This window comes from Nymphalis io, chromosome 15 (genome assembly GCF_905147045.1).
Source record: "Nymphalis io chromosome 15, ilAglIoxx1.1, whole genome shotgun sequence".
In the NCBI taxonomy this organism is placed as follows: Eukaryota; Metazoa; Arthropoda; class Insecta; order Lepidoptera; family Nymphalidae; genus Nymphalis; species Nymphalis io.
This window is the reverse complement of record NC_065902.1, coordinates 12,606,087-12,623,894: the sequence shown is the minus strand read 5'-3', so window position 1 is coordinate 12,623,894 and position 17,808 is coordinate 12,606,087. Positions and strand designations below refer to the sequence as shown.

Here is a 17,808-nt window from a genome sequence, read left to right as displayed (position 1 = left end):
CACAACGGACGATCGAACGTACACAGTGGACAACCGCATTGTTTATCTCCGTTGTGACGTCGTCCTTTGTTCTATGTTGAGGCCCCGCCTACCGGTGCAAGCGCATTGGAGCGACGGATCTTTTATATTGGCTACGAATGATCCTACCAACGTTTACGACTTACGCATTATTCTACCACCGTCATAACCGTTACTTGCGCTTCAAAATAATTCGCTTTGTGTTTAAGTATTGTGTTCGTGTATATGTGTACATATGTGATCTTCTATGCCTGTATAACGTTATTTCTTCTGTGTGCATATATTGTGTGTATAACGTGTATATAATATACACGTTTATGGACCATCCGCGTGAGTTTCATTTCTTATTATAATATTCTCACAGACCCTAACACACGCATCACTTACCCATAAGTTTATTATTGATATAATATGGAAAACTCAGAATTGTCTGCCATGATTTGTAATATACCTGAACAGAGCTCACTACCATCTACCTTCTCACTGTAGGTAGATGGTAGTACATGTGTATGTACAGGACATACATAGGATAAGAATTAGGGGCTTTAGGATTACAGACGACACACAACTTGAGCTCGTACACAACTCTCATAAATGAACTCATACTAATATATGCATTCTCTCATGCTGAGTAGATTGATTTTATTAATTTTTTAATGACTTAACTGTCTTATCTACCAATAACTTTTATTTATTTTGTTTTGTATTTACTTTACAATATTATTTCTCGTTTTTGTAGGACGAAATAAAGATTTATATAAGTATTATAAAACAAAGTCCCCTTCCGCGTTTGTATGTCTGTCTGTTTGTACGCGATAAGCCTCAAAAAGTTGCGTAAGTCCTTAGAGATATATATATATATATATATATATATATATATATATATATATATATGACGATATAGGCATTCTACACCCTTATTCTGCGCGTGCAAAGCCGGGACGGGTAACTAGTACTATTATATATATATATTAACGTATTTATCTTCAGACATCTGAGATTAGATTTGACAAATATTTCGTGTTTTGTATAAATAAATACTATCTCCAACGCTTGAATAATTATAACGCAGAAAGTCAAAATTAGTGTTTTTATCTCGCATCATATTACATTTTTATTTATAATATTTGCAGTGTCACCTTATGTTAGCCAACAATGGGTGTGCTCTTAATTACTAAATAAATATTTATATGTGACACACATTTTTAAAGTTCGGTGTCGAAGCTCGTTCTGAATTTTTACGAATGAAAAACTGAGTTACACATACAGTGCACCAGATCAACTTCCAGTCACGGCAGCCATTTTTATTGGAGAAAACGCAGGAGATTACAACACACAGTGCCCGCCAACCACAGGTGCACATTACGTTCTTTCTCTCGCATAATATGATGGGATGTTAATCTGATACCACAGAGAGATTCACTGGTGGTAGAGCTTTGTGCAAGCTCGTCTGGGTAGGTACCACCCACTCATCAGATATTCTACCGCAAAACAGCAGTACTTGTTATTTTTGTGTTCCGGTTTAAAGGGTGAGTGAGCCAGTGTAATTAAAGGCACAAGGGACATAAAATGTTAGTTCCCAAGGTTGGTGGCGCATTGGCTGTATAAGCGATGGTTGACATTTCTTACAATGCCAATGTCTAAGGGCGTTTGGTGACCACTTCCCACCAGGTGGCCCATATGCTCGTCCGCCTTCCTATTCTATAAAAAAAAAGATCAGATACAGGAACAACAGCATTATTAATGCAATGAACATGAATAAACAACAAGAAAATCACCAAATTCTTTAGTCTGCTTCTGATTATTATTTGAGAGGAAAAATCCAATATTATTAATTAGTAGAAGGGCAACTAAAGGTTGTAGTAGTCGGAATATATAAATGAATAATATTTTAAATTAAGTTTTTTTTTCATTAATTTATATGCGGGTTTTGAGCGTGAGATTTTTTTTTTTTAATAATTCGTTCGCTTCTTCGACAAAGTCGTTGATATGAACAACAAAAAAGGAGTCATATATGACTGTGTTCGTTTTGAGTCAACCACTAGAATTACTGTGATTTGAAGAAACATTATTCTTTGTGTCAATCAGTGTTATTATAGGTACATGGGTGACATACAAGATCGAATCGATCCTTATAATTGCTTTAATCTAGTAGCAGTCCGGATTCTTGGAAGTTGGCAGTTTTTCACAGCTGTACCTAAGAAAGCACATTAAATCATTATTTCAGCGCCGGAACTCTTTTCAGTTATGTTAGATTCGCTTTCCTCTCGGATTATAGAGTTCGTCGATGTTTTCTCAGCCACTTGTGCACAAACACATCGCAACTGGCTAGTCTCTTTTGAGAAGAAAAATGTCACCTAGATCGATATAATAGGTATGATTTAAAATTCTAAGAAAACAACAAAAATCATATATTTATAACAAGATTAATAACATCATTTTTATTACCTACAAATCAAAACAATTTAAAAATTAATCATAAAACACTCATAAACATCTAATCATAAGAACGTTCATAATATTTCACAAGTGGTTCGCACTAATTCCAAGTGTATAATTTACATTTCCTGGCGACCAGACCCTGAAGCTCTAGCTGTAGATGCTTATGCTTTAAGCTGAAAAAATTTATACTTTTATGCCTTCCCAGCATTTCCTCTTATATTAAAATGTCTACAAAAATTATACATGACAAAACAAATGTCATTTTAGTCTTTCTCTATTGGCCTTTTTAACCCTGGTTTCCTTTGTAAAATAGTAGTTACATATAAATGGTTTGTATATAAGATACCCTTAAGTAGCGTTTATATATAAATGTAATTATACAAAATCTAGTTTTAATACAATACATAAACATATATAAAATGTTATTATTATTCAAATTACTAAATATAATTTTATATATCTTAGTATCGGAATGCATAAAGTACATAAGTAATTCTATTCTAGTCGATTAACATCGTACCAACTTAGTACATATTACGGTGCACACAATGTGTTCGCAAGCTCCTTTTCTTTTACAGTTCGATATACGGCCGCAATCTAATTCCAACATAGTTATCTGTTTCCCCAGACGTGTGAAATTTTAAATGTCTCATTTTTATTAGGATATTGTTTGTGGAATGACAACGTATCTAGGAGAAATCATAGCCCAAAGAAGCGCTCTTGTTTGCACAAATCTCGTTGATACTTTTCTAATATCATGTGCCGTCAGCACGTCGCCTTTTTAGTGGTACTGCATGATGACGAAATCATAACAATTTCTTATCAGATTATTATAATGTATTAATCAGTCAGTACCAACAATACAAAAGTTCCTTTGTATAATTGGTTTAATAATGTCTAAAATCATATTATTTACTCCTAATTTTATATTTTCTTCCAGCACAGGACAACACAATTTGAAGCAGTTTACCCGGAATGCAGCGAGGCTCTTAGGACGGCATTTACCGTAAGAGGAACCCCTCTACAAACATTAGACTTGATAATGACATCTATTTCCAAAAATACCCTAACTCAATACAGTGTTACCTGCAGATTATGGTTTGAATACTGTAATTCTCATTTACTTAACCCTTACCAAGCTACAATTTCATCAGTTTTGCTCTTTTTAAACGAACAGTTTCATAATGATTCTGCTTATGGTTCCTTAAACAGACACCGTTCTGCCCTACCCCTCTTGATAGGAAAGGAGATCACTTCTAACGATCAAATAAGACGTTTGCTCAGAGGAGCCTATAAATTAAGATCCAAGACCCACAGTATCTAAATATTCCTACACGTGGGACCCACAAATTGTGATTGATTTTATTACAATGTGGGTACCCCATAAAGAACTTTCACTTGAAAGAATCACGAAAAAGTTAGTGATTTTACGCGCTTTGTCCACTGCGCAACGAGTTCAAACTTTTTCGTTAATCAAAATTAATAACATTAAAAAAATTCTCTTCTGGCATTCAAATTGATATTGCCGATGTAATAAAGACTTCTGCTGCTAACCGCGATCAGTCGGTATTATATTTACCATACTTCAGAGAAAATATAGCCATTTGTCCTGCGACAATAGTAGAAAATTAGATTACATAACAGTGACCACAAATATCAGACAGATCAATGGACAAGCTTATACTGACACACAAACGACCTCACAAACCAGCCACTCTCAAACCATCAATTTTCAACATAAAGACGTTTAGCGCTAATAGTACGCGACATGCCGCTACACCCACGGCATGTATACGCGGAGTGTCATTGGACCTAATAACAAAAACAGCCGGATGGACTAATCGATAAGTCATTTACGCAGTTTTATAACCGAAAAGTAATACCAGACAACAACTTTGCCAAGTCCGTTTTCTTACCAAACTAATGTGATATTTACAATGTCACGCTTTGATTTACATATTAAATTATTAGATTATTTTTTTACTTATTAGATTTATTTTATTATTAAATTATTAGATTTATTTATTAAATAAGTTTTATTTTAACACAAAATTATATTAAAGAATATTTATATTAAAGAATGAAGCGTACGTAATATAATATATGACCAAACGTTTAGGTGGGGCAGGTTTTAAAATATATTTTCGAATTAAGCGTATTCATATAATGTCGATCGAACTTCACCTTGTAAGTTTGTTTGATCATATACTATATCATCAATTTGGAGAACTAAGATTTTTTTTCTTTTTGTGATTTTATTTAAATGTCCCCAAAAAAATGGCCCGAAAGATGCAAATGCAAAGCATTGATATTGCTAGTTTTTTAAATGATTTAGAATTAAACAAACTGCCTCGTTGGTCTAGTGGCTTAATGTAAGGCCGTTAAGTAAGAGGCCGAGTTTTGATGCATGTTCTCAGTAGCAGCCCGGAGTCTGGAAGTTGGAAGTGTGTACATTCCCGTCCGTCGAAAAGCACGTAAAGCCGTTGGTCCTGAGTCTGAACTCTTTTCAGTCGTATCGGATTGCCGTCCCATCGGATTATAAGAGCTAGAGAAGAAAGAGTGCACCAGTGTTTGCGCATACACTTGTGCCACTATAATATGGCAGTTGGCTAATCTCTTTTGAGATTGGTTGCCGTGGCCGAAATCGGTCTGGAGGATATTATTAATTAAATAAAACAAATATATTAATATGTAAAATAAATAAAATCATTTTTTTTTAAATATACCACATTTTCCTTTTTATAATAATATTTAATGAATTATATACGCGCAAGAAGGAACTAAAGAGCGATGGCGGCATGACAGCATAAAAGCAACGTGCTGTTTGCCAAAACTGCATACGGCACGTATATACTGACGTAGGAGTCCAATTAGTAAGTTACCAGTAATTCTACTGGTACTATTCGGAGACTTCTATTGACATTTATTTATTTCTATAATAGAAAATTTCAGAGTTGTTTGGGGATCATATAATTAAATAAATAAATATTTAATATAAAATACTATATTTTAATTTTGGTTTACGAATTAAAAACAAAAAAAACCTGTATAAATTTTGAATGAAGACTATCAGACACCTATTTTTCATTTTCGTTGTTATTCACGACAGTGGTTTAAGATTCGGTTTTAATTTTTTCTTCACGCTTACTCCTGACTGCAAAAAAAAAAAAACAATATTTTGTATGTTATCAAAAAGTAAAATTACACAGTACCTAAAATATACGATTTTTCTAGTGGTAGGATTTATATCCCGCCTATTTTATAAATCGTTCGTCTATTAAATACTCTCACTCACCCTTCAAACCGGAACACAACAATACCAAGTACTGCTGTTTTGTGGCAAATATCTGATGAGTGGTTGGTACCTACCCAGACGAGCTTACACAAAGCCCTACCACCAGTAATGTGTTTTATATCCCCTTATTTACAAATCGTTCTTCTATTAAATAGCAAAACTTTCGTATTGTGGCTTAAAATGCTAAATCAAATCTCAACGTGCATTATATATTTAATCATGATTCCGCTTCATGGGCTTATGTTTGCTTACAGTATAAGTGTTTATGAGGAAGGTAATCAAATAATACTAAGTGGCGTTTTATTGTTTTTGATATGAATTTTAAACTGAATTTATAAAAATAAAATTTTCATCGTGTAAGCATCGCATTGGAACAGAAACTTCGATTTTATCCATCACTTTGCTCCAATATATGCAGATTTCCTTCACGTGCACGAGATGAATTATAAACACAAATTAAAAGCACAAGTCATTTAGCTCTTAAATAAAATTATAAAAGAATACAACTAACCTCTCTCTAGAAGTAACTTCTGAATTATGGAAAATGGAGCATCAATGATGAGACAGAGGACAAAGGCAGCAACGACTGTGAATGCTAGGTTACTCATACCACGATACATCTACAAAAATGTATAACTAATCTTCAGATGATATAATTTTATTAAAATCGAGTTTATTCCAAAACAAAATTTTAACAATATGATATTAACAGATATAATGTAACATAACATACATAATAAACCATCGTCTAATTTTATTTCAATGCTTGGTATTATTGGTTACATATGTAAGTACAATAATAAAATTAAAAGTAAATTTGCACAGCAACAATATAAATTTTCAAGAATAAAGGACATTAAAAACTACCAATTAAAATACAAAACTAAAACATGGTTAAAACAACTTTATTATAAAGACGTTGAGAAACTATTAACTACTTGATAAATGAACATCCAAATCAAACTCATATAACATAAAGCACACACACACACACACACACACACCCCCATACACACACACGCGGTTTGGATTAACTTATAATAATTAGTAATAAGACCCTTTGTAATACTTTGAAATAATTTAATGGGAAGGAACTGACTTCTGACGCAGGGGTAACACCAGTTCAGGAGTCAGGGCTACTTTTCTTATAATATGGATGACTAAAGTATTATTATTATTAAGTAAATCAATACTGGTTTTTTTTTCTAATTATTTATAACAAAGTTAAGAATGAACATTAAATAGATTAACGATTCCAACAGTAAAAGTCAATCTATGAGTAATTAATAAGAGTAACAGTAAACAGGGAAGCTTTGGAACTCATTCCAGCACTATGGATTTGTGGATGTAACTGAAATATACAAATAGATTTTAGAACTACGTGAATTAATAAAATAAATAGTTATATTAGCTTTCACTTACAGTGTTTGAATCGCTGAAGTGGTATGTACTGGTCATGCTACCATTTGCAATCAGGATCAGAGGATAGTGTATAAGATACATGGCATACGAGAGACGAGCTGGGAGCTTCCATATTTGCAGAGAGAGAAACCAATTAATCGGTCCTGTGCCATGAAAAATGAATAATTCCTACTCTTACATACTTGTCAATCAATGGTTATGGCCACCGCCATAAATATATAAGCATTGTTCGTTTACATATATAATTATTAATCAATATTTATTGCTTATCAATAAGCTTAGCAATGTTAGAATTCGGTTTTCATAATTCTAGAGCTCATTGAGTACGTTTCAATTATTTTTTTAATCTAAGCTATATAATATACGAAAAGGAAAAAAATGTCCTTATAATATTATTATAATTGATGGACACTTGATTAAATAAGATAAAGAACATATTAAAAAAAAGAAAGTAATATTTACGCACCCTTGTCTTTTCTGAACTAAATTAAACTGCCTCCATTATTCATGTATTTCAAAGAAAATAGACTTGAATAGTACAATAAATTACCTCCATAACCGTGAACGCAAGCAAAGATCAGCCAACCCAAGGTCATTGCCCAGATACCTCTCATGAAAGCGTTGAGGAAATTGTCAAACATTTGTTCATCGTAGTCCGCTTGCATGATAGGGTATATACTGAATATACAGAAAGCCATCAGAGAGAATGATAATATCCATAATATTGCTACAAGACTCTGTAATAAATAATGGTTTTCAAAGATTACTATCGGCTTCTGATAAAGTTTACAATTTAATCGTCAGATTTGTGTTTAAAGAGCTTTACGACTTTTCTATTCGATAGTACTTACTAAGATTTCTAATATATATATTTATCTGTGCGGAGGAAACTGAAGTTCTTTTTTTTAAGAAAATCTCGTATGTATATTGCAGTATTTGACACGTACTCGACACGTAAATTAAATTTAAATATACATATATTATTATTATGTTATACATCATAAATAAATATTATTTTCTTTATATTGTTCTTTATTTTTATTTAAGAAAAAATATATATGTAAAAAAAATCATTTCATTACTAAAACGTTCACTTTTATATATATCAGTGAATGGGAAAAATGTGTCCAAAATTGTGTCTATAATTGTATAATATTAATAAATAATACCTTTTGCATACGAAGTGTTTTTCCTTTAAATTTATGCAACAAGTATCCATACATCATTCCGATGAAAAAAGGCGACGCCCTAGTCAATGTGTTCATGTAATAGTTCATAAAATAATCACTCAGTTGATCTGCACGTCTACAATAAAATAAAGTGGATTAGTGGACATATGACGTAGAATTTAGACACATGCCACAAGTTTCCTTACGAGGTCCTTCACCGTCAAGCAAGAGATGAATTATACACACAAATTAATTACATGAAAATTCAGTGGTACTTGCTCTGGTTTGGACCCACGATCATCGTTTAAGATTCACTACTGTTCCATCTCAGCTCTACAATTAAATATATTAAATTATTATTAAATTGAATAAGTAATTATATTCATTATTATTAAATTGAATAAGTAATTAATTCGTGGTTACTCATTACTACGTTATTACTACTCGTATAATTGTTATACTAAATGTAACAATCATATGAGTTATATTATTGTATCGTTGCCGAGATGACAAAGTCGCTGAAATCTTGATTAAGAATTACGTTTTCCAGTCACTGGTCTTACCTCGACTTTATTTACCTCGACTTTATTTAATTGTAATACTTTCATAATTATAAATTAATAATAAAAATACGTTTTAAATTACCTTGGATTAGCAATAGCAGCGGAATAATTATACATGAAACTATACACACTAGATATAGCTAAGGATACAATAACGCTGGTCGCAAGCGAACACCAAGCGACCAAAGCACTTCCAAACAACCAAACCAGAACTACAGGGCTGATAATATAGAGCTGAACATCCACAGATAAGTACCAAGTATGTTGTAAGCACTGAAAAGAATCAACAATTTAATATTTAAACAGACAATTATATGCCTAGTCAGCTTCAACCGTGTAGATTTTATTTTTCTAGCGACTTAGTTTCGAATATTGAAATTTCAAACAGAAAAAATGTTAATATTATAATATATTTATATATAATAATTTAATTTTAAGGTTAATTGTTCTAGAGATTTGTCCAAGTGTTTTACTATTTTTATTATCATTAGTTTAGAATTTGATACGGTTTCTTAATTTACCAGCATCTTATACTTTTTAATACATAAATACCATTAAAAATAAACTAATACACTACACTATGTAAATACATCTAATGACACACGTTTAAAAATGGCGTAGTTCTAATCCATTCTAAGCTTGAACATAAATTGAGGTGAGAAAAAATAATGAATTGATGACAAAAAACTTACTACATTAATAGGTTTCACGTAATTCTGCACATGCAACAACGCTGACCACCATCGCCTTCTGCATGATTCTGCTGAATATCCCACGTTTATCCACATCGGCCCATCAGACACTCGATGAAATAAAGAAGCTTGGAGCAGAATCACAGCAGCCAACAGTGGAAATATTCGGAGAAGACGGTATAAGTAAAACAGATAAAGAGATCTGATGAATTTGCCTGTAATAACGATCAATATTTTAATATTATAATTAAAAGTTGTTACGATTCGCTGTTACTTATATATGGAATTAATAACTATAAGACTAATAAGTGCAATAAGACATTTTTGTTCAAAGTTAAGACCGTGATGCATGAACGATCTGTTTAGACCAATCGTTTACTCCCGATGTAATCGGAGGGACCAAAACATAATAAACGAATTACACACTACTGTAATAAATTTGATCAATCATATAACAAGGACATTGCGTATACGTACTATTACAAAAAAAAAACTTATACAGCGTGATTCAGAAATTTCAAAAAATGAATCAACGCCATCTAGTGACAAATAGTAATAAACATGTTTTACTCTTAACACCAATCATACTTCGAATAGCTTGTGGCTGAAACTAGTTTTATGCACTAAGCTCTTATCTCATTAATTAAAACTACGCAAACATTTTCCTTCAACAAACTTTAAATAACAACGCGCTGGCTCGCCCGTGTGTCGGAACTAACGAGCTGAAAGTAAAGTCGTTGTAATCTTTACTGGAAACTTATGGCTTCAATTTTTCTTTTCTCTTCAGTTTAAAGATAGCCGATATTAATAAATTTTTCAAATACATTTTCAATATACTCAAATAGTTACATAAATTTACAGCATCAAAAATATAATAATTGAAAATAAAATTATACATTCTTTCAATGAGCAATGGTGAGCTAAATAAATTATGATTAAAGTAGGTTTGATTAAAAAAAAAAACAATTTCGAAACCGGCCAGTTGCAAATTGAACTTGTTCATTAATTGTTCGTTACCTTAACAATGATTGTGAAATAATTGAAGTGTTATATCGTACACGTCTGAATCACTTATCGATGTGGAAATCCAGTAGTATCAAATATTTGATAAGATATCATCCATAGTTACACATATTTTGTAAAAAACATCTCACTATCTAAGAAATAATCCTATTTTCGACAGATATGCAGACGGCGCGGCGAGACTAACAGCGTAAACTTCCGAGACTCGTATAAGATGCTTCCACCGCTTAGAACGGAACCATAATAATGAAGAAAGAACTTTATTACTTGGTGGTAGGGATTTGTGCCGTCTGGGTTAGTACCACCAAGTCATCGAATATTCTACTGTCAAACAGCAACACTCAGTATTATTGTGTTCCAATTTGAAGGGTGACTGAGCCAGTGTAACTACAGACTCAAGGGACATATCTTTGTTCGCCACATCGATTGATAATGGATAACCAATATTTTTTAAAGTTCCAATGTCTATGACAAGTGGTGACAACTATATCAAATAAAAGTATCAAATTTGGCAAAGAGCAAAACTATGACTACATTACTTACATCTGTTTATCTTTCCGATGACAGTATAAACACAGAGAATACCACTGAGCACAAAAAATGTATCAACTGAGATCGGCGCGGAATTCACCCAAATACTTCTAAATGATGTTAACCACTGTAAAGAAACGAAAATTTATTACATTTAAAATAAAAAAAGACGAAAACATTAAATTTCTAATGATTTAAAAGAACCTACGAAATGTAGTTTACTGATTTTTAATTTTATTTTATTTTAATATCTTATTAAAAATAATATTGCTTATATTTTATATAGTTACGGGCATACTTACAACCGATTAGCTAAAGACTGATTTCGCTCTTTCTGTCATTTTCTGGCATTCGGAAAAAGACAACTAAACAATGTTCATAAGTGAGGCTGTTAGTTATTAATTAACCAAAGTGTATAAAGTTGTTGTTTAAATTGTTAAAATTGTGATTAGAAATCGCGCTAAGTATTCGATAATAACAAACGATGGTGGAAACGAAATGGTGATATAACTAACGTTCAAAATTTGCGTAGCATTTGAAATGAAAGTCATAGCGGTCAAGCAGTACGTGTGACCGAATATGACCCACAGCATCGAAATGGCTCGGATGCCGTCGACGCATTCCAGAGCACCAGGACCATTGTTGAAAGACAGCAACCTCTTAGCGTTAGTATGGATTGAAAAGCATCGATAAACTCTATCGATTTGGGTATTATCTGAAAAAGTGAAGAAATATTTAATGAAGTAAATAAAAACATAATAATAATGTGAATAAAACATGACCGGAAAACTAGATTATATGCTATCTACATTATAAGAACATAATAAATCATTTCGTTGGATTGCCAAAAACTACAACTTACTCTAAAAAAAAATTGAAAAAGAAAATCGTTTATTATTTAATACATAATAAATATCATAATCAAATTATTATTTTCAATAAGATGGTTAGTATGAAAGATCATATCTATTAACAATAAAATTGCCTCTCGCTACACTTTTTTGGGCCTTTTTAGCACCGTGTCTAAATTATATAAATTCTAAAGAATATAAGCTGGGTAATAAATAAGTAGTACCTTACATAAGAAGTACCAAGCTTATATATGTTGCTCAATCGTTGATGATAATTTTCACTTGATTTATTGCAATTCATACCGAAATGCTTAATAGATTTTTAATGAATTTAAAAGCAAAAAAATAAGAAAGATTTGATCTATCTTATAAAATTATTGTAAATATATTCTTACCTTTTTTTAATAAATATGTTTGATACAGATCGTATGAAGTGCTTATTATTGTTACAATTAATATAAATGAGAAGAGTGAACTGAAACATACGAATGAACCATAATAAACCTATGCTGAGGAAAATAAATATAGTTATAGTAAGTATCCTTAAATATTAAATATGTATATATTATAATTGTGCACACATTCGTGCGCAAAAACATTATCCAATGGAAAGGTTATCCTACATGACAGGAAAGTGATAGGGAGGCAGGTTTTATGTGCTTTGCGAGGCACAGAGAGAACTACAATATTCTGAACTTTCTATTTGGATGCATCTGTAATGTTTTTATTTTTGACTGCCTCGTTGGTCTTTTTTTTTATAGAATAGGAAGATGGACGAGCATATGGGCCACCTGATGGTAAGGGTAACGTCCTTAGACATTGGCATTGTAAGAAATGTCAACCATCGTTTATAGCCAATGTGCCACCAACCTTGGGAACTAAGATTTTATGTCCCTTGTGCCTGTAATTACACTGAGCCAGTGTAATTACTCACCCTTCAAACCGGAACACAACAATATCAAGTATTGCTGTTTTGCGGTAGAATATCTGATGAGTGGGTGGTACCTACCCAGACGATTGTCTAGTTGATGTAAGGCCACAGACCCGGTGGTCCTGGGTTCAATTGCCAGGTCGGGCTAGTAAAAAGTTATTGGGTTTTTCTGTCAGAAAATTCTCAGTAGCAGCCCGGAGACTGGAAGTTTGAAGCGTGTACACTCCCATGCCTCGGAAAGCACGTAAAGCCGTCAATCCTGCTTCAGGCGCAGGATTGCTGTCCTTCTGTGTTGCTCTTTTCGATCGTGTCGGATTGCTGTCCCATTGGATTATGAGAGCTAGGGAATCAAAAGTGCACCTGTGTTTGCGAAAACACTTGTGCACTATATAATATGTCCTGCGTAGTTGGCTAATCTCTCTTGAGATTGGTCGCCATGGCCGAAATAAATCAGAACTACCTTAATGTTTTTGACATCACCATAGACTTGAATTTAGAGCTTTGAATTTACAACCCTATAAGCAAGTCACTTGGTACATATTATTCTAATATTAATAAGATAAATGGAACTAATGTATAAAAAAACGGTACTAAAATTGACTGCGGTTAAAACGATATAAATACGCTTCTTTATAATTATAATATTATCAATATAAATTCACTACAGAAATTGTAAACATACATTACATTGTGAAATACAAAATAACACAATATCTTGTTTTAACAGCTTTTAAGAGTTGCCTGTGGAATAATAAAAACGAGTTAAATTCAAGTCGTCGCCACGGCACAAGGGATTACAATTTATGCAACTTTATGTTTCCCAATAATTTATTGACCATAGCAATTTTTTTTTAACAATTCAATACTTTTAACAATTCGATACTCTTAACTTATCGTTATTTCTATATTCTAAAAATAATATATTTTGTACTTACATGCTTATATAATCTGCAATGCTAACAGGCTTATCATTGGGTAATCGACAAAAATATTCGTTGAAAGTTAAATTTATGTTATTTAATGAACCAATGAAATTAATTACTTGTTTTGGTCGACATACTTTAGGAACGCAAACAGCCAATGTGATTGTCATATCAGATCCGAAGCTAGGTACAACTGCTCTAAAAAAAATATATATATTTCATTTTTTTTTAATCTAGTAAAGTTATTAATTACTATAAATATATACTATAAGTAATTTTATAAAATTTATAGGCATATGATTTTTTATCGGGCAAATTTTGGATTGTAATAAGAATTTGGACCTAGTTTTGCTTGCTAAAAAAGTTATCTGAAGAATTTTTTTATCTCTTGTACAATTTTTAGCTAAAATATAAAACATATATGTTAGCATTAGTATTTTAACCTTTACCTAGAAATCATTGAGTTTTTTGACGTTGATATGAAGGGAGCTATTTTTTTTAGAATAAAACTTTTTTTAACATTTCCAATGGTAGAGTTTTGTAATCTTGGCCATATTTTGTTTACATCCGAAAAGTCTCGTGCTTGTGTGTTTTCAATATTTATGTTTTGCTTTAGAGGTACATGGATCAAGCAATATTTCCCTTCGATATCTAAATCACCTTCCAAATACTGAATACTTAAACATTGATCATAACTTCCAAGATCAGCCAAGTTGCCCATAAGAATTCCATTTGGAATTTTTCCACTCGCATCTATAACTGTAAAAAGGAATAATAATGAGTAATAAAAAAAATATCTGTTATTTACATACCTGTAATTGTAATGTACTTAGTCGCATCTTTATACCAAGTTACTATCTACGCTTATATTCTAAAAAAATATTATTATACAAGTATTTAGCGGGTAGTTGCTTCTTTCAGACAAACTGCAATATACCGTATAAACATCTCGATTCTAATTGAATATAAAAAATAACTATTAATGATTTCATTTCGTGAGTGAAATCAGTCATTCCTTACAATGTAAGTGTAAATAATTTGTATATATAGTGGAGCTAATAGAAGTATTTGAAGCGTATAGTGCTACATATACAGTGTAATCAGTTTCGAGTTTATGATATCTTGGTATTTTATCTATGAAGTATGCGTGAAGCGCCCAATTAAAGGTAAGTGCAAAGATATCATTAAAGATTAATTGTTTTATTACAATTTTTTTTTAGGTTGTTGGTAGGCGGACTGGCAAATGGAATACCTGATGTTAAGTGGTCACCACCGTTCATAGACATTGGTGATGTAGTATGTACTGTAGTTACACTGGTTCACCCATCCTTCCAATCGGAAAGTAACAATATCAAATATTGCTGTTAAGTGGTAGAATATTTGATGAGAGGGTGCTATAAGCCCAGACAGGATTGCGCAAAGCCCTACCACCTAGTAAAGGCGTGGTTGGTTTTTTTTGGCGGCGGCCGGCGCCGGCGGGGGCGGCTAGTGCATAGCCGACCCCGCCTTGCCGGCCCACAAGATGCCTCTTCACGCCTCGTTTGAAGGAACCCGGGTTGTAAGAGAAGGGGAACACGTGAGCTGGTAAGGAATTCCATTTTTTGGAAGTGCGACAAATAAAGGAGTTGCCAAATTTCTTTGTGCGCGATGGAATTGATGTCAGTTAGGCGGTGATATCGAGAACCAGCACGCGTAGACTTATGAAAGAAGGGGGAAGCAGGAATTAGAGAGAATAATTCCTCAGAGCACTCGCCGTGATACAGTCGATAGAAAGCGCTCAGAACTGCTATCTTTCGACGCATTTGTAAAGGCTCGAGGTTGTTTGTAACCTTTACGTAATACAATGCGGACCTCACATCGCTGCAACCGATCCAAGGCCTCCAGTAGGTACTTAGCGGAGCCATCCTAAAGGTGCGAGCAATATTCAACGCAAGACCCTACCTGTGTTTGTACAACAGGCACAGTTGTTGTGGCCTGCATAGCAAAGTATGTTCCCAAGAGAGAGCTTATCATTATATCAATGATAAGCAAAAGAAAGAGTGTGGGCGATAGCACAGATACCTGGGGGACCCCAGCATTCACTAAATAGAATTGTGAAGCGCAACCATCAACTAAAACACTTTGGCTGGTATTCCATCAGGACGGCTAGCTTTCCGTGCATCAAGTGATTGCAGCTCCGCACGCACATCACGTTGCCTGATTTTGATGTCAGGCAACGTATGGCCACTTGAAGGTATTGTTGGTGGCAGCGCACTACAATCATCGATCACGGAGTTATTGGCAAAGAGCCAGGAGATTAGCTTTCTCTTGCGGACTGTAAGCGATTCGTCTGGATTTCTAAGCGTTGGCAGCGAAGGTTTGCAGAAATTGGCAGAAAAAGGTACCTGGCTCACTTAGGGGGAGAATTGGTTATTGGGATTGTGTTGATATAACGCATCCGCTGAATCTCCCTTGCTGTGCTCCGCTCGTGACGTGGCTCTCTCCAGGGGGTTATTGAAACCACTAGACTGTCTCGGTTGGGTTTAAAGTAAGTATTTATTATAATTATTTTCTACTTACATTGCATTGCAACAGATATGTTATTTGCCAAATAATCTAATTGTTCTTCACATTTCATTGGATTTAAAACACGTTCGTAGAGATCTTGGTCGAAGGCACTTGTGTATTTTAACGTTTCGTCTATAAAATATGCACGTTTCGCCAAAATTAGTAAAATTAAAATAAATAAATAGTTTTTTTGATACATTTCAGTAACCAACGTTCTAATAACTACTGACTATTAAGGTAACAATATATTATTACTGGAAATATCGTCCCCTGATATGTTTTGCCCTTATCTTAAGTAAATAAGGTTTCTACTTCAAAAATAAAGTCAAATAGTCATGCTCTGTATGTATAAGGTAAATAGTGAGTTTTAGTACAACATTTTAAGTGATATCGGCTTAACCTATAACTATTGCTTAGATAATTAGTTTCACAATGCTTTATCCTCTTCTTGCGAATGTCAAATCAATGATGACTGAAAGAGAGAAAGCATTGTTTAACCAAATAATGTTTTTAAGCGAGACCGTATGTAATTTACCTATAAACAATCCGAAGGGGATGTTTTAAATTACTTTTATTCTTAGTTATTGGAGTTAGAGAATGCAATTATATTGGTTAACAAAATAAGCGAATCACCTATTGTCAGGCTTTAGGGCCGTTTTTACTAATGGGTATAACGTTGGTGTCCTTAAATCCAGAGTAAGCAGGTTTCTTCTAGGCAAGCGTGCTACACCCTAGACCGTGTCAATGCTTAACATCAGGCAAGTTAACGGTCAAATGCTGGCCTATTAAAGAGTAAAAAAAGGGCTAAGACAGCCTTGTATACCATTACGGCAAACGACCTACTTGTGTTCGGGGCACTTGTAATATATACTGATGCTATATAATTATTGTAAAAATAAGATGACAATGTTTATTTTATTAAAGAAACTATGTTTTTTTTATTTTTTATTTTACTCCATATTTATTTTTTGGCTTCTAGTATATATTTTATCCTATAATAAACATCAATTTCACATTTGCATGCGTGTGGGTCAACGATCACATTTTCTTTATACAATCATTTAGCTGAAAAGTATTTTTTCCGGAACCAACGCTACCTTGAATCACTGATCTTTATTTAAACTAGTTTCTATCCGAAACTTTGCAAGTGTGGGGGAGGGGGCGTCAGCGTTAGAAACCATAATATGTACTTTACAATACTTCTTACAACGTGTATGTACAATTTCATGATAATTGGTTGAACAGTTAAAACTTTTAAGCGTAACAAACAAACAAAGAAACAAACTCACTTTCACCGTTTTTAATTATTTTTTAAAATTAAACACTTACCTGATAACACTACCATGATGATTACCAAAAACACTTGAACGATATAGACACGTTCATCAATTTGATAAATAA

General features: G+C 33.0%; 1 protein-coding gene across 2 annotated transcripts; it reads right to left on the bottom strand.

Moving 5' to 3' along the window:
* Positions 1-5,454: 5,454 nt before the first annotated feature.
* LOC126773781 (O-acyltransferase like protein-like) lies at positions 5,455-16,653 on the bottom strand. 2 transcript variants are annotated; one of them, XM_050494933.1, is made up of 13 exons: positions 16,420-16,653; positions 14,310-14,619; positions 13,873-14,058; positions 12,402-12,481; positions 11,671-11,870; positions 11,168-11,282; positions 9,602-9,816; positions 8,992-9,182; positions 8,347-8,482; positions 7,728-7,914; positions 7,178-7,320; positions 6,267-6,375; positions 5,455-5,614 (listed from the first exon to the last, which is right to left on the bottom strand). In XM_050494933.1, exons 1-13 carry the CDS (start codon positions 16,604-16,606, stop codon positions 5,574-5,576), a joined length of 2,100 nt encoding a protein of 699 aa, XP_050350890.1. In that variant the 5' UTR covers positions 16,607-16,653; the 3' UTR covers positions 5,455-5,573. The 2 variants fall into 2 exon arrangements, with proteins under 2 accessions (XP_050350890.1, XP_050350891.1); XM_050494934.1 differs by lacking the exon at positions 16,420-16,653 and adding an exon at positions 14,708-14,862.
* Positions 16,654-17,808: the final 1,155 nt, after the last annotated feature.

Coding starts and splice junctions, on each gene's coding strand:
- LOC126773781 (XM_050494933.1), bottom strand. CDS start 16,606: ATGTATCAAAAAAACTATTTATTTATTTTAATTTTACTAATTTTGGCG. Junction 11,283..11,670: donor ATGCTACGCAAATTTTGAAC/GTTAGTTATATC, acceptor GTTTCTTTACAG/TGGTTAACATCATTTAGAAG. Junction 7,321..7,727: donor TTGCGTTCACGGTTATGGAG/GTAATTTATTGT, acceptor TTCATGGCACAG/GACCGATTAATTGGTTTCTC.